This window comes from Bombus flavifrons, chromosome 4 (assembly GCF_040668555.2).
Source record: "Bombus flavifrons isolate JBK064 chromosome 4, iyBomFlav1_principal, whole genome shotgun sequence".
NCBI classification, from domain to species: domain Eukaryota; kingdom Metazoa; phylum Arthropoda; class Insecta; order Hymenoptera; family Apidae; genus Bombus; species Bombus flavifrons.
Genome location: NC_138445.1, coordinates 9,399,914 through 9,426,805, shown reverse-complemented (window position 1 = coordinate 9,426,805; position 26,892 = coordinate 9,399,914). Strand labels below are relative to the sequence as shown.

Here is a 26,892-nt window from a genome sequence, read left to right as displayed (position 1 = left end):
CCAGACTCCCAGAGGGCGTCCACCACACTGACCCATTCACCGGTTCTTACTGTTGCTATCACCACCGCCACCGCCGCTACCATCGTCTCATCTCTTCATCGTTCATCATCATTTATATTAATACTTATATATGCATATATATATATGCGTATACATGAATATGTATATATATATACATATATATACATACATATATATATATGTAACGTTACGATACTATCGCAATCATAATGTCGTCATCACCTTTATTCATTCGCCGTCATCCGTCTTTTCCATTTACCATTTTTCTTTTCTTTTCCATTCGTTCGATCGCGATTTCTCTCTTCACTAACCCGATATCACCTTCGTATGATTTTCTTCGTTCTTTTGGCGTTTTCTTTAATCCATCTGGTTTCTCCGCTTAACCCTTTCTTTTTGTCTCCTTCCCTGTGTCTCGGTTCCTAGCGGACAGACGCGATCGCGTACGTTTGCTCGTTTCGCAGTTTTCCTCGTGAATTCGTCGAGTAAAATCGATCGAAACATCGGCCTCGTTGCCGCCAAAGGCCAACCGAAGAATGAGAACGGTTGAGCTGGACGCGAGAGTGCTGGTGAGCTGTGAGATAGAGGAGCCTCTTCCCCCTAACAGCCCAATGTATCCTCGCCTAATCTACTTTCATATATACCCTTTCTGCCCTCTGCAAGTCTCTCTCTTCATCGATTCGAATTGGCCATGGTTTAACAAAATACAGATGAAATCTGTCTAATGCCGCATCTACGTTTACGATAACGCCATTTAACCATCCCTTTGGCTAGAGCCTCCCTGCTGTTGAAACGCGTCTTCTCGCGATGGTGAAGGAGGTGGACCTAGGACTTGGTGTCCATCTTTGATCGGTCAAACGGAGCACGTGGATCTCGCGCTGCTTTATTAACATTAACAACTCGATTAGAAACCGAACAAAGGACGTTGTAGCTTGCGTGGGTTGCGATGGTGTATTCGCCGTGGCATTTCGATTACAGCGTAACGTGTTCTTTCCACTTGGCGGGCACTCGTAGTTAGTCTGTCTGTTTCTTCAGTGGTCGCGTGGTACCGTAGTCCGGGCTTCTAACAAAAAGTAGAATTCCTCCGCACAGTCCGATCGTCTGGAGAACGCGGAGCATAAACTTGGTTCTCGTGTCTGTTACAGACGTGAGTCCGCATCTGATCTTCAAGAATGGAATGACGCCAACACTCTGGCCGCAGGATGTTCCATTTCCACCGGAGGAGGGCAAGGAGGAGGTGGCATCGACGTTCGGCGACACGGACACACAGTCGGGCGCGTTCAGTCCGGCGCCGGACGCGAATTCCATCCAGTATCCCGCTTACTTCAAGGACCCGAAGGGCGGGAATCACGCGGTTTTCGGTGCCGGCGGCGCAGGTAGCTTCGGTGCTCTGCAGTATATCAAGCAACAGGGCGGTAGTAAGAGCTGTTTACCGGACGTGATACAGCACGGCCGCTCCGCGGGGATGCCGTTGTACGTGCGATGTCCGATCTGTCAGAAGGAATTCAAGCAAAAATCGACGCTGCTGCAGCACGGCTGCATACACATCGAATCGCGACCGTATCCTTGCCCGGAGTGCGGCAAAAGGTTCAGGCAACAATCGCACTTGACCCAACACCTTCGCATTCACACGAACGAAAAGCCGTACGGCTGCGTTTATTGCGGCCGCAACTTCCGTCAACGTACCATCCTGAATCAACATTTGCGCATTCATACCGGCGAGAAGCCGTACAAGTGTCAACAGTGCGGCAAAGATTTCCGTCAGAAGGCGATACTGGATCAGCACACGCGCACCCATCAGGGTGACCGGCCGTTTTGCTGTCCGATGCCAAACTGCAGGCGGCGTTTCGCCACCGAGCCAGAGGTGAAGAAGCACATCGACAACCATATGAATCCGCACGCGGCCAAGGTGCGTAGGAACTCGAGCAGCGACTCGAAACCACCCGGTACACCGGCTGGTTTAGGCCCTGTCCCTGTACCTAGAGGTCTTACGCCGACGGTGGTGAAGCCGGAGCTCTATTTCCCGCAATGTTACGCGCCCGCGTTCAATCATCAACCGCCAGTGTCGACGGCACAGTTCCCGGCCCAGGCGAACGGGGTATCCGTTGCCGGCGAATTCAAACCACCGACCGGTCTGCCGCCGCAGTGACTAACCGTCCATCCTGCCGCCTACTAGCAAGCAGGAATACCGCTGAGATTTCAGCGATGCTTCGGTCACGCGTTACAAACCGACGCCGTCGCCGCCGCCGCCGCCGCCGCTTCAACGACGTCGAGTGCCGCGTCGCACCGATGCAGCCAGCCGATCCAGCAACACTACCCGTGACATTTATCGTGCATTTACTAGGCTCTTTCTTTTCGTTTCGCAGTTCGCTTACTTTCCTCGTTCCATTGCTTCGCACAGCCTCGGAACGCGTCGCCAGCTAGTCCTCAGCTCGACGGTGATCGACACCTCGACTCGTTCTTAGCTCTTCGATCTATCGTCTCTCTTCGTTTCTGTAGTTCGATTTCGAGTCGAGAAACGGACTGTCCGCGTGTGTGTATACGTGTGCGCGTACGTTTCGGTACAACACGTTCGCGTACGTCGATCGTTGAACGCGTTTACTCTTATTACCAATAGACTGTACCCTCGTCCGACTAGTGTGGTCCGTTTCTACTTGTGCGGTCCCAACCTGCTATCCTTCGTTACGCGAACCAATCGTAAGTAATCGCGAAGCTCGCCAGCAACCACAACCTCACAATGGCAACTTGTTCTTCTTTTCGATCACTGATCATCGTTACCTGACGAATATACCGCGATTCACGGGAAGCAACCGACCGAGACCGTGCATCTACCACTGATGTTCTACGCGATTGCGTTCTAAACGCAAGATGGAAATAAGAGTAAGAGACTGTGTTAACTGACACGAACCGAGTCACGAACAAACGAGCTACGCGATTATAGAAAGGGGCTCGCGGAGATACGGAGGTTTGGATCGTGCAGGAAGGCGAGAGTCGTTGTGTCGTTCATCGTCGAGCTGATCACTGGCGCCAGAAAAATGGTGACTCAACCAACGAAGAATCTCGTCTATTCCCCCCCCCCATACGTATTTTTTATATATTAATGAATTAACGACGTACCTTCTCGCGTTTTTTTCGTCGATAAGCGAATAGCTCGAGAGAGTTCGGTGGTTCCGCGCGCAGGCAGGCAGGCCGTCCGAGGTGTCGTTCGTCACACCGCTACACACACACACACACAAACACACGCATACACAAACACAGAGGCAGACAGACACACAAGCAACAAGTATACGTAAAGCGAAACTCGTAATCGAGACGTGTTTCGGCTAACACACACGGGTTTGAGGATGTTCGATTCGACGACCAGATTAGAAGCAAACAAAACAAAAAAAAATTGATAACGATTGTGATACGATATCTAACTTGCCTATGTTTAAATGAAACAAAAAGAACAAAAAGAAAGAGAAAAGGGAAAGGGAGAAGAAGGAAAAGAAAGAGATATAGGTGATGGGAGGAAGATACGTTGCCTCGAGAGGGAGGTGAATACACGACCACGAGAAGAATGCCTGTAAATATGTAAAGCCGTTCACTCCGACGAACAAACAAAAACGAGTGGAGGAAGAGCAAAAAAAAAATGTTGAAATGACGCGAAAAAGAGCGAGCAAGAGAGTGCATGCTTGGCTGCGCGGACGCTGTGTGGATCCGTGTGTGAATGAGAAGAAAGGAGAGAGAAAGTGTTGCGAATGCGTGAGCAAAATCGAGGGTAGAATGAAGAGAGACGAAGAGTGTACGAGTGGGTAGAATCGCTAAAGGATGAAAGAAATAGGAGAGAGAAAAAAAAAGGCGGAACGAAGGAGGAAGGAGAAGATGCGGAGAAAGGGAAAGAGCAGGAAGGTGAGAGGGCCGAAAAAGAAAAAATAGGAAAGGAGAGGATAGACGTATGGATGAAAGAGAAGGGTGAGTGAAAATGTGAAATGGGAAGAAGAGAGATTAGGTAGGATTTACGAGGACGGCGTATCCCCCCAGAGTGCTGAGCCATAGCTTTTCGGGGTACGACAAGTTGACGATGACGATAGTTGCGCGAGGGGAGGGTACGACTCTTGTATACTATAGTAATATTTGAATGTATATTTATACGACAGGTTATATTATTCTATTAACTATAATGATGATATTTTGAATCGGTTTTAAAATCAGATTGGTGCTGAACGTAACACTAGGTAAGCGACACAAAGCAAAAGAAGAAAAAAAAACGCGAAAGAGGAGGGAACGTGGAAGAAGGCTGAGACACCGTAGAAGTAGTGTAAGTAGGGTAGTCGATAGAGTAGAGCACGAGAGAGAGAGAGAGAGAGAGAGAGCGAGAGAAAGAAAGAGAGAGAAAGAGGAGTAAATCCGTGGGGGGAAAAAGAAGAGGAATAAAAAAGACTTTCGTAGGACCCTCGTGAAGTCCGCTCATCCGGAACTTAATAATAATAATATTAATAATAACACTAATAATAATTACTAGTAATAATAATAATTATAATTATAATAATAACGCAATTATCATCACATCAGCCGGTGAACAGAAGGTAACGAACGGAAAATAACAAGAACGGAAGTAAAACAGGAAGAATGTTTCGTGGCAATACTTAAGAGGAAAACGATACGAAATGGGGAGAGAAATACATACACGAACACAAAAGGAACACACACAAAATATTGAGGAAATTTCAACGTACTAGAGAATAGTCTTTTAAATTTCTATATTAAGACGTGTGATCTCTCTAATTATTGTACATTATATATATATATTATATATATATTATATATATATATTATAATGATCTATACCTATAGATGACGAGATGCATAAGTATATGATTACGATTATACGTATATTAGGCGTTCTACAGTTAGTCTTTTATCATTTAGACACAGAGATGATTTGAAGATGAATAATTGTGCGGCCATATTCTCTGTGGCCTGTTTGTAGTGCCTCGGAATTGCTGCTCGCGGCAGTGATTTGACCGTATTTTAGGATGGTATATTAATAATTATATTGAGAACTGCAATTATCGATACTCTGATACAGTACTAAAGGTGGAAGGAGCAAGAATAAAGAAAGATGAGTGGAATCGAAAGGAAAGAGGAGGAAAGGAAAAGAAAAGAGGAGAGAAAAAAGGAAAAGGGTGAAAGACGAGAGTTTAAAGGAAAAGAAAAGAAAAGAAAAGAAAGAAGCGAATGAATGAAGTGATCGTGTCGTCAGGCGTCACGTTAATCGACTCATTAAATTATTAAAGATCTACTTATATCGCGTTTACAAAAATAGGTTAGCGAGAAAAGGAAAAAACAAAAAGAAAAAGGACGTGCGGGAGCGCTAGAAATCGGGAGTTAGAAATCGACGACGCTGTGATCGTTCGCTGATAATCACTTTTAATCGTACTTTTTCTTTATTATTTTTTTTTCTAATGATATTATTATTATCCTCGTTGCTCTCTATTAACTTCTTCCTTAGTTGTTGCTTGCGCGTTAAAAAAGAAAACGAACAAGAACGTAAGGAAAAAGATCAAAACGAAGGAGTAGGTTCTTCAGAAAACATGAGGAATTCTCCGTGATTCACGAGTATTATGATTGTTACGACATACTAAAATTTCACGGGACAGTCGATCGTGTCGACATCCCGATCTTTTTTAAATTCGCTCGTCCCTCTTCCCTTGTGCGATTTTAGCGGGACTGATCTCACGACGTTCCTCATTTCGCGATTCAAATCGCCGAGTTCTCGGGGTGCTTAAATTCGATAGAAAATCGCGTCGTTTGCCGACATCCTTATGCCTTCCTGAAAATCTTATTAAACTTTCTACAGATCGTTTCAAAGTTCCGAAATATCTTGCGACTGCAACTGATCGACATCATTTAAGATTTAAACGGAAACAACTAATAATCGTGAAAACTTTCGAGCGTCAACTGCAAATCTTGTTTCTCTCTTCTCTTTTTTCTTTTTTTTTTTTATTCATCGGTCATTTATATTTTCTTTTTTTTTCGGTTAAATTTTCGCTCGTCGAAAAATACGTGCCGCGCGTGAAAACAATAATTCAATCTTTCCGTTTCGCGACAGAACGACAGGGCGATTTCACGTGGACGAGCGAAATATTATTCGCCAGTGAAATAATAATTGGTTTATTAGGTGTTTGTCGATCGACGAATAAAATGTGACCACACTATATCGAAAGAAAATCGCTCATTGAATACGGTCATTAAACAATCGTGTCGAACATCTTAATTGACGCCGCTCCAATTTCTCTTTAGGTTTTCGTTTCGTATAACTCCGAAATTTGATTTTTTTTTATTACTTATTATGTCGTTTCTTACACGAAACACGAATCACGGTTCTGCACGCGACGCGATTGGATTATTAGGTTTCACATAAAAACTCGATCGAATTCTTCAAAGGGGAATCTTTTTTCAACCATATTTTTAACGCATCTTGCGCGTGTTTTTTCTCTATTTCGTCGAGAACGCGATAATAAAAAAGCAAAAAAATTGTTCGTGCTAATGGGATTAAGATCCTTTCGGGCGTGGCTGACCGTTTAATTATTTTTTCTTTTTGTTTTTCGCAGGGCGAAAGAATATATCGTCAGGCCAGGAAAGATTGTTTTCGAATAGAAAAAGATACTCGTTTTAGTATGTTTGTCGAAACAGAGTTGGAGGTAGAGAATAGGAAGAGACGAGAAAAGGAAAAAGAGAAAGACGACTAATTATTGTAAAAAAAAAGTGTAGATACGAACGAATATTTTCTTTTTTTGTTTTTTTACCATCTGTTCTAACTCGTCGTATTCAACATAACGATATATCATCTCGTATCTTATTATTATCGCTGTTAATTAATTATTATTAAGTTTCTATCGCGAGAGATTTTTGCATACGGTGCAGTGGTTGGTATCGTTCTTTCCTTTCTTTTTCTAAATAGAGATTTTCCTTTTCTTTTTTGCTGTCACCCTTCCACACTTTTTGCCGTACTTTTCTCCGTTTTTTTCTTTTTTTTTTTTTCGCGACGCCCGTCGACTGTACGGAACGTTCTTTGATCCTCAATGTCCGACATTGTTAAGACGTTTCCTTACGTCCTCTTTTTGTAATACTTCTTTCTTTTTTATACGGATTATTCTTTATCGAAATAATTCCGACTACTAGTGCTTATGCTTATTATTCTCTAATCTCGCAGTCACAAAATCGGCCGTGTGATATATACATATATGTATTTATAGCGTGTCGCAGGGACGAAAGAAATCCGATTGATTTTTAACTCTGTTTAATCCTTTTATATATATATTATATATATAAAATATTTTATACCTTTTCGCGAATGTACTTTTTTGCAAAAAAAGAAAACGAAGCGCGATAGCCAGCTGATCTGGCCCGAGACGACAGGGACGCGTTATATTTTTACTTTTAAGTTCCGTGTATACGTGCCGGTCGCAGAACTCGTTGCGAACTGCTGCGAAACTGGTTCGGGTGGTTGGACGACGTCAGAACCTTGTGTGGTGCCATTTCGATCGACGAAACACTCCGACGAGCGTCGTCAGAGCGCGGATGAAGTAAAGAAACGACGAAAAACAAAAAAGCACAGAAAAAGAAAAAAAAAAGAGAAGAAGACGTAGAAGAAGAACGAAAAAACGTAAAAGCAAGAGGAAAAGAAAGAGGGCGGAGGGGAAGTACTGTGATATCGATTCACTATAGCGAGATAAAGAGACAAAATACAAAAAAGAAGAGAATGGAAGACGGGAGCGCGGAGAACAATCATGAAAGCGTGTATATGCACACGATCGGATGATCCACGAGATGGTATCGTCGTGCACGATAAGCGTCGACGTATACGATGTTACGATAATGTTTATTTATAAGCGACTTTTCTATTCTAATGTGTACAGTATGCACGACGAGTAATCGGGTTCGTGGATTATCTGGTCTTTTCTCGCGTGTGTAAGTATACTACGCGTAGAATGGCCGACAGTCGGCCGGCTTTTTACCGAATCGAACCAGAGGAATCGTGAAACGTTCTTGCTTGCCTTTATCGCTGGCAAATATCGCGGATAGGGAACGGATAGAAGAGAAAGAAAACGACGCGCGTCGTCCCGACGTCGATCGAATAACTATTTCGCGATAGCCGACGTCGTCCGGCCGCTCTTTTGCACCGACCAACTTTGTTAAATAACTGTTACTGCTGCCTACCGCTACGATGCATTTATTATTTGTCATTTTATTTTTTGTCTTTTATATTTATCACTTGTTGCACGTTTCATCGAGAGAGAAGAGAGTGTGAGAGAAGAGTAAATATATACGGACTCGAAAAGAATGCGAAAGAGAGCGAGGATGAACAAACATGGAGAGAAAGAAGAATCGAATCGCGGATACGGGTCGCAACGTTTTCTTCGCGACAGAGAACGCAAACGTTTCACGTCTGTATACACTAAATGGGAAGAACAAGGCGATCTGTGTTTCTCCAATTTTGTTTTATCTCCTTTTTTTATTACTATTACTATTGTAATTTTGTAATTTTTTCTTACTACGTATTTTTTCTTTTTTTGTTCTCGTCTCTTTGAAATCTAATCTCGGTTGTGTGCTTTCAAGACGTAGAGCCGAAGAGAGGCCGCGTTGGGCCGGGTCATCCCATGTCGTCCACTGAATGCTCAACATAGATTAGGTTATAAGCTTTATATATTATTACCTATATAACGATTAATGTAAATTATTGTTTTTTCTCTCCCTTTATAAGACTCAGGGCTCACGGCCCCGCAGACGGGGCCAAGCCTCGCGACAGGATGACGCGACCTGGAACACCTCTCTTTCCTCTTTTAATTCCTCTCTAGTTTTTACGCAGATAACTCGTATATTTCTGTTCGCGTTCGTTTTGTTTTTCACTTTTCTTTTTTTTTTATATATATCTAGAGAGAGAACGAGACACACCTTTACACGAAATCTCGGTTTTATACGTATTATTAATTTATAACCGGCGTACCAGCGATTAAATTTTTTTTTTTTTTCGTTGCACAAAGACTACCACCAATGCCACCACGACCACCACACACCCACTTCGACACACGAGATCTCGCTTTCAAAATTTAGCTTTAAAATTTTCGATGCGGACGCTGATGCAGGTGCAATACATTACGGATGTGCATATGTACACTTAGGATCGTGCCGCGGTGCGTTGAAAACTATGCGAGTTTTGCTTGAAAAATAGTCGCTCACATTCTAGCGAAAGAAAACAAAAAAAAAAAAGGAAAAGAAAGAAAGAAGAGGAAAAACCGAATGGGAAAAAAACATGAAAGAAAATGCCGGGAAAAAAATTGGTCGCGAAATCGCAAGCGGAAGACGCGTTACGCGTTACCCGTTTTTCCGCGTCGATGTCCTTTTGTCTCGAATGTTTCCGTGTAATTGAAAGCTGGTTCGCGTTAACGTTACTTGTTCACGCGTAATTCTCCACGTTTCGTAAGCTCGTTTGAACACGCGTGCTACTCCGTTTCGACGTGTCGTAACGCGGAAAGGAACGACAGACGCACGGCGAGACGAAAGAAATTCGTTTCTCTTTGTTCCCTCGTTTGAGCCTTTTTATTATTATTATTATTACTATTATTATTATTATTATTATTATTATTATTATTATTATTATTATTATTATTATTATTATTATTCCTATTATGGAAGTTCGTTTCGACGCACGTTTTTTTTCCATTTTGCTTCCATCGTTCACAGGACAGTGATCAATTTTCTCGCGTGTACTTAGTGTTTCAACGCACGCGTAGCTCGCGTCTTATTTATATATAAATATATATATAGATTTTTATATGTATACACGAACTCGCACGATCGTAAATGTAAAGAGTTTTAAAAACGTTAAAAAAAGAAAAAAAAAAAGGAAAAAAAAAGGATTACGAAGGAAGAATCAAATCACCGAAGTGTGCGCTTGGCGCCGGTGATGCATATATATATAAATATATATATATTATACCGTTTTATTTACGATTTTATAATATTTACACGAGAGCAGCGAACCACTGAGCCAAGACTGACCTCTTTGTGTTTCTCCTTAATTCGTGCGCAAAATGTTTCATTTTATTCGACATGTGTTTTTATCAATTTTTTTTTTCTTTTTTTTTCTTCAAGACGACTACTTTAGCTCGAAATTCTTGTGTTGTTGCATTTTCTACCGTGTTGTATTTTCTCTGTTCGATCTCTCTGCGGTCACGGATGGAAGATTCGACGCTCGATCAAACCGCCCACTTTGTTTTGTATGAACGCACTGTGACGAGAGAGCGACGCACAGAGGAACAGAGAAATAGAAAAAAAATAATGGAACAACTTTCCTTATATTAAAAAAAAAAAGGAAAAAGACGAAAAAAATGCAAAAAACATACGAAAAACAAAAAACTCCTCGCAAGATCACAATAAATTTTTGAATAAAATCTATTTTTTCTTATGTACTCTCTTCATTACGCTCTTCTTTTTCTCTGCTTTACATTTTATTTTACGTTTCTTTTCATTTTCAAGCATCTTGCAGCGCTTCTATGCAACATGGGCCACGTGAACGACATCGCAAATTTCATTTTCCATCCCTGCCCTCTATGATTTCTTTGTGATTTCCTCTCCCCTTCGGTCGAGTCTAGGTCTAGTTCTCGTTGCTGTTCGGATCATATGCAAAGTTATGCCGAGAAGCCAGGTTCCTAATAATAATTTAAAGAGTGGGAAGAGCAAAAGAATTCCATTCCACTTATTATATATACTCGTATAAAAATATAGTCGGTCACAAAAGTCTAGATACATCCCTTAGATCTAAAATATCAGAACAAAGACGTTAGCCGTAGCAAAATTTCTCGTCAAATTTTGTATCCGTTCAGCTTGGACAGATATTTAAAAAAAAATAATCGAAATTATTACGCTTATTAAAAGAAAAAAGTGTACGTATACCAGATATAATTTCGCAAAATGATCAAAAAAGTAGCCTTAATTATGTTAATACATATCTTGTACGTTCCCCGTGGGTATCAATAATCGCTTCCAATCTTCTTGGCATTGATCGAATTAAAGGTTGTGCAATTTCTCGTGCAATTTCTTGTTTCAAGAATTTTGTATAATAATTTCTTCTGGTAATACGTTAATAGCGAGCAAATTCGAAGTAACTCTGTATCGATACGTAAACGTGGACGTGTTTCAATTTCTTTCCATCACTCGAATACACGAATTTCGTTGAACGTACGTAGACTTTTGTGATTGAGTGTATATTTTGTGACCGACGAGTGTCTCGGTGGCGCGGGCCCGATTCACCTCGAACTCCGTCAGCTTCCAAAGATACCGATCAGAATTCCTGTTCAGATTCGATACTCTCTCGCTCTTTGTATCTCCTTCTTCATACTCTTTCTCTGTCCCCAGTCTGTCGGTTCCATTCCCTCGCCGCTCTAATCCTCTACCAGGCCCGATGATGCATCGTACGCCATTCGACTCGTAATTAATCGAACGCCCGACCGAGCGTTCAAGAGCGTGAATCAGGCTTCGCCATATAGTTATATACATCGAGTATTCTGTGCTCTGTATTTTCATCGTTTTCTCAATTGTTACTGATATTCCCTCTTACTTTTCTTCTTTTCTTTCTTTTTTTTTCCAAACGATAAAACTTAGAAAATAGAACCTAGAGGCGTTGACAGAGAAGGAGAGACAAGCCCTTCTTGATGATTTTCAGAGTCGCTTACAGCTCACCGGTTCTTGGCTAGAGCTTTTGTCTCTCGCGAGAGGAATACAAGGAAAGGAACAATCAGTTGCGAATATAATGAAAGAGATCTCAATAGACGGTGTCGAACCACTCGCGTTACTTTCTTTGTTTTCTCAGCCTGTGTTTCTTTCGGCTTGCACCGTTGTTTTTCCTTTCTTTAGTACCCAGACACATCAACTCGTTGTAATCTCTGTACCTTAGTTTTTCGATTTTATTAAGTTTATTCCATAGAGATTCGCTACGACGACGAACAAAGAGGAACGCAAATATGATCCAGGGGAAAATAAGGGGCCCTTCGACGCGGCGAAATTAATTTCGTCGTTAACTAATCCTCTAACAACCTATACTAATTGTAAAAAATTGTAAAACGACCAAGATTTACTGTTCTCGTCTATCAGCTGACTTATTATTATACCGTCGCTATTGCATTCGCAATAATCGGCTGTTTTCAATCGCATTTACTTGCCTTTTATCACTGGCTTTCTCTTCGATTTTCGAAGCAATCCATTACTATCGCCGTTATTGTTATTACTAGTGCGCGAATCGGCGTCGAATATCAATTCACCGGTGGAATAAATTCGGCCCGTCGTAAATCCCGGGTGGAACGAGCGGCTCGGAAACACAGTTCCATCGCGGTGCAACCAGTTTTGCACGGCCACGTCAGAACGGCCACTTGTCAGAACGCGGGGTTCGCGGTCTTGATTTGGATTATTTGCGCGGCGCGCGCACGCACACACGTTGCAAGCGACTAAGGCTAATACGGTCTGCCGTGTGTAAGTACACGTGGACGCGAAAGAAGACGCTAAACTCCATTACGCGGAATTGTACATTAAAATCTCTTGGCCATGCGGGCGCAGAAGCCATTTGCTTTCATCGAGACCGAGTGGGCCGCAGCGGTTCTCCGGTCGAAACGCGGAAAAACGACACGGGCAAACGTTAACATCTCGTTCCCATCGTGGAAAGTTCGCCGGGTTCGCTGCAAGTATATTGGGAAAACGAAATCGAAGGTGGATAACGTTTGATGCGGTTTCAGAGCTTCGAGTATACTCGCTCCGAGAATAGAAGATACGAAGTCGGTTTAGAGAGGTCGGATTTTCTTTGAGAAAATTAATTGCGCATGTGGAATGCCACTTGAATTTGTTCAAAGTTAGATAATTTCATTCGTTCGGAGTATAACACGAGATCTTTGGTGTACTTTTGAATCGATAAAATGAGAATCGTTAATATGGAAGTTTCTATTTTTTCAGTGAAAAAGTTGCATTCCCTTTTTGGTTTTTGACTAAATTACATTAAGATGATAAACGGTGATACAACAAATGATTATACTCTGAACTTGATACGTCGTTTCTGAATTAATCTACAACAATTATGCTACATGTGGATTATCCTACGTTCGATTATAAATTCCTGTGCGCTCATAATATTGAGACGATAGATTGTTGAACTCGCGAGTAGCCAGACTGATCACACCGATCGAATATCGATCATAACTGAAGTACGATTAATTCGCCTACTTGGAGACCAAGTTTCATACAGAGAGGCCTCGTTTCTCGTTTCCAACTCATTCTTTCGCGAAACCTCTCTATTCCATGAAACCATCTATTCCCCTGAAAAGGTCCGTTTGAAATTCCTGAGAGGGCAGGCTGAATTAAAATTCGTACAGAAAACGGTTCGAAAAGAGGGGAACAAACTCCGCCGACGAAATTCGATCGATGACCATCGAATGACTGGAAAGAAACACGGCTACGAGCCGGCCCAACAAAGCGAAGTCGGAATACAGTGCCGATCGATCGAAAAGTTCGAGCGATTCACAAACGCGCGCTCACGAGGCCGGGCATAACGAGTTTGAGAAACTCTGCCGTCTGCGAGGAGGTGCGCGACTGCACTTGACTTTCCAACTTCACGACCGGCGCATGGCTACAAAAGCGAGTCTTTCCCGTCTGCGCCAAGTCTGCGCGATTCTGTTACGCCGCGAGAAACGGACGAAAATCGAAATGGCCCAGAGGTACCGTGGAATGGCATGGAATACCTGGTCGCGAAACATGCAGCGAAAAATTCCCAAGGATTAAGAAACCCACGGGGACCGAATCTTCCTCTTCAAATATGAAAGAAAGAGAGAGAGAGAGAGAAAGGCCGTCTTTGTATCTTGCAAATCGAACGCTGTTTCTCTTTTTGCATCGTCTGTGTTTCAGGAGCGATTCTATCCTGGCGAACACCTGTTACGAAGAAATTGCGGTGGATTTGTCGGTCAGCAGGAGCGTTCTCTTTCGTAAAGGGGCAAAAAGAGGTACGGCCACTTGATCGGAGAAAGGGAATGGTTAAATCGTAAGTTACGATACTGCGGATGGTTTAAATCGTTTCGGTAGTTGCATCTCGCTGCCAACGATTTACTGGTAATGGTAATTAAAGATTTATAAAAGAAAGAACGAGAGTAAAGGAAGATAGAAAGGAGGAAAAGGAGAAGAAACGCGCAGAGTTTAAGGGTGACGAGATATGATTTAAAAACGATCGATTGATGACACCGTAGATCGACCTGCGACACACAAGACTATGGGTATAAAATCAGCGAACGATAAGAGAGCGATTCGAGGCGGGCTGCTAGTCGGCCAGAGCGATGCGTTAATGTTGTTATTGCCAAAAATGACGAGGAACGAGTTTACGCGGCTCACCGATCGCCGTACCATCTTAACCAGCCGTACACCGAATCCGGTTAGACCGGTTCGGCGAGACGTTAGATTTTCGCGTGATCGCACTTTCGGTTTCTGAATATTGTGTCCTTGAATGGAGTCCTGCTCGTCGGGCCCCGGTGTGGCCGGCAAGGTGATGCAAGAATGAGTGCAGCGAAATTCATGAGAAGAAAAAAATCGGGCGGAAAAAAGGAGGAGAAAACGAGAGAAAAAGAAGAAGCGAAGAAATGAAAAAAAGAGGAAAGACGAGAAAAGGAAGAAACGAAAGAAATGTCGAAGGAAGAGAGGAAAGAGAAGTAGCACCGTATATCGGACCGGTAATTACGGGCCTTTACCGATGTTTCGATCGGATTTCATTGCTGGCCTGTCCCCCTTCGACGATTACATCGTGCCACACGGCTTCGTTTCGCCGATCCAAATTTCGATACCGAGGATTATGCCGCGATCGATACGATTTTAATTAAACGGTCGATATTTATCGCGTTAATCGACCGACCCGAACATAGATCACTCGGTCGATGGTTTATAACGATCCTTCAACACGTGGAATTTAATTAGCAAACGGATAACAAATTTTCGACGGGAAAATCATGGTCACTCGTTCGGTCACTTCTTTCTCAATCGGTGAACGCCGGTCTTTCTGTTCTCTCTAATCGATGTATGATTTATTCGCGTCCTATCGGGGAACCGGTTCCACCGAACAAACTGTTCGCTTCGAAAACGAAATCTATTTACCGCGATACATCGTCAACGTTGATAAAAATGTCCTTTAATTCTGCTACCAGTGCTCGAATTTCTTAAGCAGAAAGAAAAAGCATAAAATAACTTTTCCCTTTGTTCATAGCTGTAGATCGATTATACATAGATTATGGATCTAATCCGTGAGAATACCGAGTCACGCTCGTTGCGAAAACTCTACTTCTACTGGTTCTCTAGTTCTACTCGTGACAAACATTCGTCTGGACTTCAAAACTTCGGCTCTGAATCTTCCGGCTGAAAATTATTAATACAAATAGCATATATACCAGATGCCTAAACAACTACTAAAGAGATCACAAGGTTAGGGGTTAAAATCCTTACACTCGCGTTTCGATTATCCTCGAGAGAAATAAAAAGTCACGAACGATCGAAAGAGAGGAGGTCGGTCGCAGCCGTGGTCTCACGCGGATCGAGCGTATCACAGCCGAATTAATCCATAGGTTTCGAAATAGACGCGCAACGAGGCTGGCCAGGACTCGGTGCAAAACGTACGGCGAAGGATGGGAACGGGCGAGAGGAGGCATTGGTATACGGCGCGAAGAATGATGGATCGTCATGCATGCCCGAAAACCCGTCGGGACTCCACGCGGATGAAGAATGTTGCCCGGGGAAGAGAAGAATCCAGCCAACGAGCGAGGCAACTCTCTCGCAACGATATCGGCAATCGAAAAGCGGATTGATCGAGCAAACGAACACACAGCGTACTTTATTTTTTTCTTCGCGAACGTCGCTCGATTCCACGATCTTGATCGATGGACGTGTCTCTCGTGGCAGAAACTCGACTTCTCCTCTTCCAATTTGACTCTGACATCATCGAGATTTAAACGTTCGATCGTTGCACCGTCGCGAGCCATTCGCGCGTCTTTCTAATAAGCGTCGCGATAACGAGATGCCATCGGGAGAGGTGCGCGCGCGCGACAGCGCGAACTCTGTGAACCCTCGAGTCTGGAGAATGGCCGAAAAACGGCGTAGAACGAGAAAAAGGAAGGCTCACGGGGCTCCCGACGAACGCGCTTACGCGCCGCTTCACGTGGGAGACCGACGCGACGACGACGACGAATATAGAGAGAATCATCCGTGAAACAGCAGCAACGGCAGCAGCGGCAGTGGTCCGCAGAGAAGAAAGAGGATAGAACGAATCGAGTACGAAGAAGAGCAGAGGATGGCTGGTGCGAGTATGTACGGAACAAGGAGCCTCTTCCGAGAAGGAGTGACGAGGAGAGAAGTGCGTGATAAATATACGAATCGGTCCGAGTGCAACGGAGAGGACGATTAACCGGGAGGAAGAGGCGCGAGAACCGCGACAGAAACAACAAAAAGGGCTGCACAAAGAGAGAGTGAGAGAGTAAGAGAGAAAGAGAGAGAGAGAAAGACTCGTCTGTCCTTTTCCATCCGCGAAGGAACAGAAACGAAGCTGAAAACGGTGGAGCAGAGTGAGCATCGGAGAAAAAATCGCACGATAAACACGGCACACCGGAGAGAGAGTCGATAATCGCGGAGAGGGACGAGACAAGATCCACCGGGAGAAAGACTCTCTAGCGATGAGACGGCAAGAGAAGGGAGAAGAGAAGGAGAAGAACGGGGCCCATAAAGGAGAGACGAGGAAGAAGAATCCGCAGATGGAGAGGCAACAGAGAGGAGGGTCTCTCTCGCTGGGTCTCCCCGACTCATAACTGGTTAACTTGGTGGGGGAACGCCCTTGACTCGGACTCTTGGTTGGCGGGGGAGTGGGACCATGGTGCGGCCTTGAGTCGGCCCGTCTCGTTCTTCGACAGCGTTTCTCAATCTCGCAGTCTCGTCGGGGGTCTGGCGACTCCGTGACGTTGCGCTCAGGCGGCCGAGAAAACTTGTAATCGACGCGTGAGAGAGAAAGAGAGTGGAATACTCTATGGATCGGAGTTGGAGGGAAAAAGAGAAAGAGAAAGAGACCCCTTGGCACACCGTCGTCGTCGGCTGGTAGGGCGCGGGTCAGGTGGCCGACATTGTTTTCGTGACATTCCTATGCTATTCGTGTTTTCGCGGTCACGTCGCTTCCCTCTCTCTCTTCCTCTCGTCTGGCTCGTCTCCGTCTTCTGGTAGACGACCACGACGAGAGATGCAGATCGATCATGCACACCAAGATCTCTCTGTTTTCCAGCGACTCCGTGACTCACCGGGGACGATCTAACCCTGCGACTCGCGCGGACAACTTATACAAATATACGTGTACACGGATCAACGTACACCGTCGCTAATGTATACCATAACACCGAAAAATTCAACGTTTCTAGGTAATAGCCGAGCATAGTAGAAAATTGGAGCAATTTACGAACGACCGAATCGAACGTTTGAACATTGACAAATGAAAAAGAAAACGAATGTGAATAAAGTTTAGGACGAGGCATGGGAGAGAAGTTGTCCGGCACACGGAAAGCTAATCATCCACAGATCGCCAGTCACGCGGGCCTCTCGAAACGAGTCGACGGGCTTAAAGAAGGGTTCAAGGTTCGTGAACTTGCCACGACGATCGTCGCGACGGCTCTTACGAGCGGCCGGCCCTCAGGAGAGTAACGAGAAACCTCGCGGTGTGCACGTATACTCGCTTCTGCCGGTCCGTGTGGTCACGTGAGTAAAATTCCTTTTCGACGCAACGAAGAAGCCCAGGCTCGAAGGATGTTCGTACGAGAACCGCGGAGAAAAAACATTCCGATGCGCTGATTGCATCTACCGCCACGCTGAACCGGTGCATCAACGGGCGGAGGTGTTAATCGGGTTACGAGTCTCCTTGAGAGCCCAACCAGAGAGGAACTGCGTCACGTTCGGTTCAGACCAGACCAAGCCACCTAATATCCCGGATGGATATTTTATCGGAATTTATGGAAACGTAAATGTCGAAAAATTACTTCGTAAGAAGGAAAGCCATGATTTCCATTATCGTCGATTAATCTGGACCAATGAAGCAATTACGATAATCATAGCCTTAGGAAAGAAATCTCTTTATTTTTTCTTCGTGCTCGTCGTCTTCCTTTCGTTTTTTCTTTCGCCGAAAGGGGATGCATTCAATTATAATGAACAGCAACTGGGTCGAACGCGATCATGCTCGAGGAGAAACGGTTTTTCGCTTTCGCGGTCCCGATTGCAATCCCTGTCATTTCGCGTGATTATCGCTGGAAATGCGAGGGTACTTGCCAGCCCTATAGAGACAGATACGATCGTGCATCAAGCCGCGAAACGTGCTCGCGAGCATGCCGGTTCTACGTTGATCGAAGAGTGCGCAGCCGGTTATTATCGCGCTTGCGGATGCTGGCCCGTATTCGTTTGCTTTTTCGATGCAACGTGCCGCGCGCCGATCGTCTTAAACGCGTCTTCTAGCATACACGGGCCGGGCTAATGTCCCGTGGTCTCGAGGTAGTCGTTCATCGTCGTAGGCTGCCGAGGATGTAGCCAAAGCGTACGGCCGAGCCACTTAATTACAGTCATCAGATGGTAGCACGGGCTAAAAAATAACAGACAGTTCGCGTTTAACGAGAGCGCGGGGCATCGTTCGTTCGATTCTTCCATTGACGATCCTCTTATGCCTCTTGTTCGATCTATCTCGATAAGGGTGGAAGGAGGGCCGAATGGAAATAAAGGATCCGTGAAAAAAAGGGGGCGAAGATCTGGAAGGCCCCCGGAAGGTGAAATTAAGGAAGTTGAGAACAAAACGCGCTTCGTCTGCCAGAAGCGTCTGCAAGGCTAAGGAGCGGGAGAATGTACGATGGAAAAAAGGAGAGGCAACGGGAGAGCGGACCGGGAACGCGAAAGGAGACGCAGATTCGACGAAGAACGTACGAGCAGACGCGAAAGGAGAAACGAAGACAGAATCGCGGGTTTGGAATAGAGAGAGAGAGAAAAACACGTGTACGCGTAGGTAGGGGAACGCAGAAGGAGAATGAGAGGGTGAAGTACAGCCGAGACGATCTTCAGTTACGAGATAGAGAGAGAGAGAAAGAGAGAGAGAAAGAAGAGGAGAATGAACAACTTGGTCCATACCGGCGTGCGCATATATACGACGCAGCGAACACCCTTTATACTTTATTTTGCCTCCACGCGAAATACCGGCTGACAGTTACTCTCTCGAACGAAATAAAAGGTGGCCATCCTTCTCTCTTTCTCTTAGTTCGGAAGAGAGGAGCAGCTCACAGAGGAACTTCCACTTGGCCTACTACTCCACTCCACTCGCTTACTCGCCACGGACGAGCTACCGGGGCTTTTCTTTTTACGCGAGCCACTTCCTGCTCGAACTTTGTTTTTCTTTCTTGTCCCTCGCCCCCGTCCGCCTCGTTCTTCCTTTCTTCCTTTCTTTCTTCCTTTCTTTTCCTTTCTTGTTGTTGCTCGACCAGACCCCGACCATGGGATTATGCAACGCATAACGGAGAAATCTAAACAAGCAAACGACCACGAAATCCACGCGTATCACCCTCTTGCACCGTATATTCGCCATTCCCTTTTTTTCGTTACGCTAACCTCCGTCCACGTTCGCGTGTTTTTTTCCTGCTTCCCCTATAACTACCTCTCTCTCTACTACTTTGAGAACAGGCTCGTTCAATTCACGCTGGATTTATGTGCGTTTCGAAAGTGGCGCGATAGAGACGACGTTCCAAGGAGTTAGCCTTAATTCGAGGTTCAACCACGGATCGGTTTTATTTGTTTGGAAACGCGACCGTTCCAATTGCATAAATTAACGCGGCTCGAAATTCAAACGAGTCGGACGGGGTCCCGTCACGGGGACATCGTTCGCGTCTGTGTATAACGCGCGCAGGCTTTCTAAGTCTTGCTCAATTAGAAAGCGCTATTGGACACATCCGCGCCCGCGGGATCCTTTGGATATTCAAATCAGTCTAATCATTGTTGACTGTGTTACGCTTTTCCTTCCAGTTATCCATTGGAAAACGTTCCAAGAAATATCGAAGTTTCACGTTTCCTCATTTTTACGATTGCAAATATTGGAATTTCCGAAATTGTCGATTTCTTGAACTCGCGAACTTTCAAATTTTCGGATATCCAAATTTTTTGCAACTTTGTTATCATAGTCGAAATGTGGATCGTTGAACGCGGTTAATGAACTTCCATGAATAATTCCATTATGACCGAGTCACCCCTCGCGACTGTAAGGGCAGTGTTCGCGTAACACGTGTACAAAGGGTGGAAACGTAGACAGAGAGGACGGTTCTTGCGCTCGAACTTGTTACTGACTCGAGTTTTCGCATAATATTCGTCGGTTTTGCCGGTCGTTGGATTAAACCTATCGAGGTTTATATCAGCCATTTCGAGGCGCGACAAACAACCTGCGCAGCAACAGGTTAATCGCGCTCGAAAACGGACCGCAAATGTTAAACGGCCGAATGATTTGTTACTTCCGGTGCCTCTTCCAATGTTTCATAAAACCACCGTATTATCCTTCGCGTGCGTGGAAAATCTTTCTTCGGGAAATCCGTTGAAAAATTGCAATAGCGACAATTTCTACCTTTTGTTTTGCTTATCCTCCGTGTTTCCTCTCATTCTCGAAGCGAATAATAATCGAAACGAAGCTTTTATAAAAATTAAAATACAAAATTATTCGACAATGTCTGCCGGTTTTCTCCGTTTGTCTTCAATTTTCGACACGGATAACTCGAAGAATTCACGACCGACTTTAAACTAGTTATTCCATCTGAACGATCAGTAAATCGGTCGTGATCTCAACGGACTAGGTCTGTCCTTGGTGGATCGTTAGCCGAGCTCATACGACGTACGAGTCAATCAGGTCCATGGTGATCGATACGCTTTGTTTTCGCAGGGCCACAGTACCCGGCCACGTTCGTTCCCTCCCAGTCTGTCAAACTGTTTATGTACGAGAGCCGTTTTTTACCTTGCACGCCGACTACCTGCCAATGAAACGCCTGCCGACCTTCGAATCGGAGTCTGACCGTTTTTGTGCTCCGCGCCGGTAGCTCCGTGCCGCAGGACCTCAAACTACGCTCGAAATGCGCGTATCTAAATGGAGGTAACGTGGAATGAACACGTATAGAGAGGGAGGGAAAACAAGCCTGCGGCCATGCTACAATTGTACCGGCCGCTTAAAAAATGGAGTTCGGGACTATCAGCTATGGAAATGGATAATAAATGGCGCTGACGTGCGAATAAATATGCACGCAATAACACGCAAATGAATATAATTTTCTGGAATGACGCGGATAGTGGAAAATTGTAATACACTGGATTCTGAATAATATGTTGGTAGGAAGGCTGATTAAAGATGAAAATTTGGGTTATCGATGATTATATCGTTAATTATAGTTCTATGTTCGATGAACGAGTGATCTCTGCGAAACGCTTCATTTTGGTTCCAGATCATTAAGCGTTAGGATGCAACGAGTTCTGGACGATATTTTAGTGAAATGAAAATGACTGAGGAAATTTGTAGTGTTAATTATAATTCTAAGAAGTTGGGGTGATGTTAATCATAAGTTACCACTAATTAAATGAAATTAAACGCTAAGTTCGATGACCAAGCGACCAGTGTAACACACTTCACTTCTATTCAAAATTATTGTGGATTATATAGGATGAATCGTGTTCTAGGTGGTATTTTAGTAACGAAAATGGTTGAAGGTGGAAATTTCGTGATATTAATTATATAATTATAGATTACGGTGATATTGTATGTATAATTCTAAATTTAATGAACACTACGAGCACTATGAGACTTCATTTCGGACAGTGATATTAGTTGTAACTCTAAGTTCGATGACGGAATGACGACTACGAGACACTTCATTTTCATTCGTTCTTTTCGAAAGAGGAAGGCAATACGAACATCGATGAAATACGAAGACGACTACAAATTAGTGAAATCGAACAATATCGTAATGCGTCGCGTGTGATCGGTTAAAATCGCGACGCGAATATTCGTGAGTCTGATAAAGGGTACGATAATTGCTTGAAAGCAAGTAGTTAATGGAAATGAAAAAAACACAAAATGCTCGCAAAGGGTGGAACGCGGACACGTATTATAACGGTGGATAGAATTTTAATGAAACCAAGGCCCGTTTTATACCGATATGTTTTTTATAAGGATTTTATACGAGAAGAAAGGCTCGCGTAGACAGGACCGCGACGTTTGCTCGTTTCCGTTGATTCTTCGTTGACAGAAAAAGAAAAATAAAGAGAGAAGGAGAGGATTTCTCGTATAAAACGGGCTCGTGAACGCTAATGAATGACGATTGTTAATTCTCTTAGCCGTAAATTGTTTTCTCGTCCGTAGGCTAGACACGAAGTGGCGAATTTTTTAAGAAAAAAGCAAAAGAAAACTCTACCGACCCTCGACCGATAGCATCGAATCGCACGATGATCCACAACTGATTGTCTGCCTGCAACTCTGTCTCGTCTGTTGAAAGGAAAAAAAAGGAAAGCTATCGGATCGCCGATAAATGATACGACGAATTTATCGTTTATCGGCAATCGTTCGCATAGACCTTGCAGCATACAGTTACAAGTTAACCCATGCATTAAAGCAACACACAGGATAGTTAGGTTAAAGTCTTAGAGCATTCATTAACCATTGAATCGATCTCGTTGTACCGGCCGAGGGTTGCATTCGTCTTGTCTTAAATCCGTTTCGAAAGTTGTTCTGTTGACCATATATAGGATAGGAGAATATTGTGATTGGTACGAATCGCAGGAAAAGCGTCAATAAATCATTGGTCGATTAATACGTAGCATATACGTGCGTGCGGTGGCATGAGATCTTACGGCGAGAAACGAAGGACCGTAAGATCGTTTGAAAAATCCGCGGCCAAGAACGCGGCAATTAGCGAATTGTAGCAGACAAAAGGAACCAGGTCCAATTTTTATAAGGCGAGAAAATAAATGACGTGGATGTTACAATGACGATGCAACAGCGATACACGGAAAAAAAGATGTAAAATGGAACGAAGAGCAAGGAGAAAAAGAAAAAGAGGGAGAAACAAAGACAGTAAATCAAATATACGTATTACTATATAAGGGTCGCCGTAGCGAAACACAATTGAAACGCGAACGGAAATAAAGAAAGAGATAGGATGATCGTGGTGAACGCTTTTTTGTTCAGGTTTTGTTACACACAGCGATTGCTAGCGTTGTACATAGGATAATATCGCGCAGGTGCTCCGAACTTTGCAAGCATCTTCCACGCTCTACCGAAGAATACGTAATTCAGTGTGACTTATGTGAACAAGTGAGAAAGGTAGTATGAAAGAAGGAAAGAATGGCAGATGTAATATCTACAATTTTAATGACTGTTTTCAAACTCGTTCCGACAACGTATCGATAAGACAAACGCGAGAAAGTGACAATCCCGAGAGAGAAGAAAAGATTTTCGAGCGAGACGGAAACGGTTTCGTTGCACACACACGCTTCCATTTTTCATTAGAATAAACCGTTGCTGCGGCTAAACGCCGCGTAACTAATTACCACACCTGATTTCAAAGATTCTCAGCATATTTTTGATACGTTGAATTATATCGATACAGTGTATACAGATATACCGAGTGACCAACTTGATCGGCCAGGCCACCGTTGGCACGTCCGAACGCTCACATAAAATAATCATTTTTACGCAGATCATTCGATATTATTCTTAAATGACCAACAATAGTCAAAGGCTTCGCCTGAGAACAGCAACGTTCGATTTTCTGCAGGCTGATTGGGAACATGCTGCTCGAAATTTCAAGTTAATTCATTCCGAGGCTCAAAATCGAAGAGATCGATTAACGTTAATACATGAACCTGAGAGATACCACATAGCCATATTTAATTATACATTGAACAGATAATCAGAGTTAACAGATATAATCTATATAGATTTAAATGACCGACGATTACTTTATTAAGATCTTTCTCTCTCGCGTTTGAGCTGCGCGATGAATTTCAAAATTTCGTTATATCGTTTTTCGAGTCAGCCTGTACCGAAAAACGATCAAAACTATGTACGATAAACCGAGAGCTGTTTCTGTGCTGGCCTGAAATCTATCTTGAACGAGGATTGTTCGACTTTTCCACGCGGCAAACAATGTTCATCATCTTTTTTCGATAATTAAGACGGTTTCCCTCGTGAGATTGCACGCGTTACGACACGTGTCATTTAATCAAAATGTTATTGTAATTCTAGTAAGGTAAGGCAAAACAAACAAAAGAAAAAAAATGAACAAAAAGAAACGAGCGGGCGAGCGCGCGTTTTAAATAAAAAGAACAAAAAAAGATAAGAGAAGAGGAAAGAGGAAGAAACACATCGACTGATTATCGTTAAGGGTGGATCGCTAGAACGAAGATTAGCGGCGATTTTTATTATCTAAAATTTAGTGATAGAAATTTTGCTATTTATTACGATGTACTAGGATACGCTTGTTTACGTATCAAACACGAATAAGACACACGAGACATGCTAATTTTCGTTTGGCCGTCCATTCCGCCAGACTTTTAAACGCACGACGACTTTTTTCACTTTCTTTCCTCGTTGTTTCTTGAGCTTTTCATCGATTCTTGGATCTCGAGTCTGTGGGTCGCGGCTGAGTCTTCACGGTTTCGATACGATTTAATCGGGTTTAGAGTGCACGAAAAAAAATATTTCTATAAATATAATACGCGCTGTACAGCAATAAAGTATTGGGATACATCGATCGAGATACGAAAGAGATAAAAAGGAGAAGAAAATTTACAAAATTTATAGCGTGTCCATTTCTCTACTAGGAAAGGCGAATTAAAAAGGATATATTACGTATACAATGTACAGGGTGTTTCAAGGTATATGCTGTTATATTAAGGAAACTATTGTCGGCTATGCTATAATCTTAGATTTTACGCAGATTTATTAAATTTCTTCTCTTTTTTCTAGTCCTATATTAATACAGAAACAAGAAAAGAAAACTTCCTCTCTAGTTCTTCAAATTTCACATAGTTCATCAAACAATAATTTACAAGACATTTGCCTCGAGATACCCGGTAAGAATATCGAGAATAATACGATTTCGAGACCAAGTCTATCGAGAAGAAAATGAATATTTGGTAAAAAATAAAGAAAACTTTATTTATGCGTCGATGTTAATCACGATACTATATTGCTCGGATCTCTCCTGGTATACGCAACAACACACAAAAAAAGAAGCACTTTAAAGAAATAAAAAAAAAATGGGAATCACTAGTGTATATATACAGGACCACAGGTTCGTTAATTTTACTATACGAGAAACACGAACGTTCTTCGGATTAGAAAACAAAAGGACAAAAGGAAATAACAAAGATACAAAAAAAAAAGAAAAACGATGAGAAAAAAAAGAGAAGAATAGTGAATATAGTTGATGAATGCGTGTCTTGTTGCGCGCCTGACGGACCGTGACCGGTCCACGCTGTTCGCGAGTCCGTACGCCATGTTTTAGGCGCACAATCAAGGAAGTGTATAGTGTTTAAACTCGCAGCAAAGAGCAGAGCAAACTCTCCCCCTCAAAGCCCTTGTTACGAGCCAGCAGTTGAACAATGATGTCTGATTTTTATCGCCAGAGAGCAGTAATAGCACAAGTGAAACCGTTTCTAAGTACATTTGTTATACACGCATATTGTTATCATTGCCACGTAAAAGCAATTATTAACTCCATAGCCTGGGCCATTGTTAGGTGAACGAGAGAGCTAGAGACTGTTTCTTGAAGCTGGTTTGCACCAACTCACCGTTCCCTTCGTTTGCTCTTTTGTATGTAGCTGTTAATCCGTTTTGATATTTTCTTCCGATATCATTGCGCTTTAACTGACCGACTAATTCCGTATGATACACACATACAATGCTATCTTAATTGAACTTTGTTTCGCTCGTTTTTCTTTCCGTTACGTGTATATAATTTTCTCAAACGATGCTTTACGAAGTGTATTTAACAGGGAGATGAGCCACAGATAACCTCTAAACTGAAGATTTAAAAAATTGGTAGGAATATCGATAACACTACTTATTGCCAATTGCAATGTGCAATAAGTAATGTCATCGTTAGAGAATAGAGCATAAAATTTCGGTTTAAAGGTTGAATGAGAAACAGAGTATATGTTCCTTTTTCTTTTCTTCGTTATTTTCTAAATGCTCTTATTTTTTCCCGAGTTTCCAACTATAAAATTTGTTTCTAACTATTTACATTTATTTTGATAATTTTACATTGGTGTAAACCTGCATCAAAGAAAATACGAGAAAGAGATTATCGTAATAACTGCCGATTACTCGGTAACAATGGCAACGCCCATACATACGAAGTCTGTAATCGAAATGCTTTATATTTTTACACCGAACAAAGCAGTATATAACGTACAATAAACAATAAAACATGTCCTTCCATACGCAACCTCAAGATGACAAATGTTAAATTTTTATTTTTACAACAGCCCACTATCACTTCCGATATCTGAGCTATATTCGAGCATATTCATAGTTGAGACTATTTAAGTAGGATTAATTGAGACAAAGTCGGATAGGAATTCATTTTAATCGACTCACGAGATTTACGATTTCTACTCGACTCGATCGTCTATTGTAATATATGCAATTATAAACGATACGACAGTTTACGCTAGTGATATTATTGTATAATGTCGACGTTTCACACCTATACACATATACACACACGTGTACATCTGCGTGTGTGTATGCATAACACATACACAAAGACATTTATGTGA

At 43.0% G+C, this 26,892-nt stretch overlaps 2 protein-coding genes across 4 annotated transcripts in view; one reads left to right on the top strand and one right to left on the bottom strand.

Moving 5' to 3' along the window:
* Positions 1-25,500, top strand: part of LOC138179046 (zinc finger protein jim) — a 50,168-nt gene extending 24,668 nt beyond the window's left edge. For all 3 annotated transcript variants that reach the window (XM_069111486.1, XM_069111484.1, XM_069111485.1), the window contains exon 3: positions 1,164-25,500. In XM_069111486.1, coding sequence (XP_068967587.1) covers positions 1,164-2,167 — 1,004 coding nt within the window. In that variant the 3' untranslated portion in view covers positions 2,168-25,500. The remainder of the gene's footprint in view (positions 1-1,163) is intronic.
* LOC138179043 (putative leucine-rich repeat-containing protein DDB_G0290503) overlaps positions 1-26,892 on the bottom strand; it is a 127,408-nt gene that overhangs the window by 99,732 nt on the left and 784 nt on the right. The gene's annotated exons all lie outside the window — the stretch shown is intronic.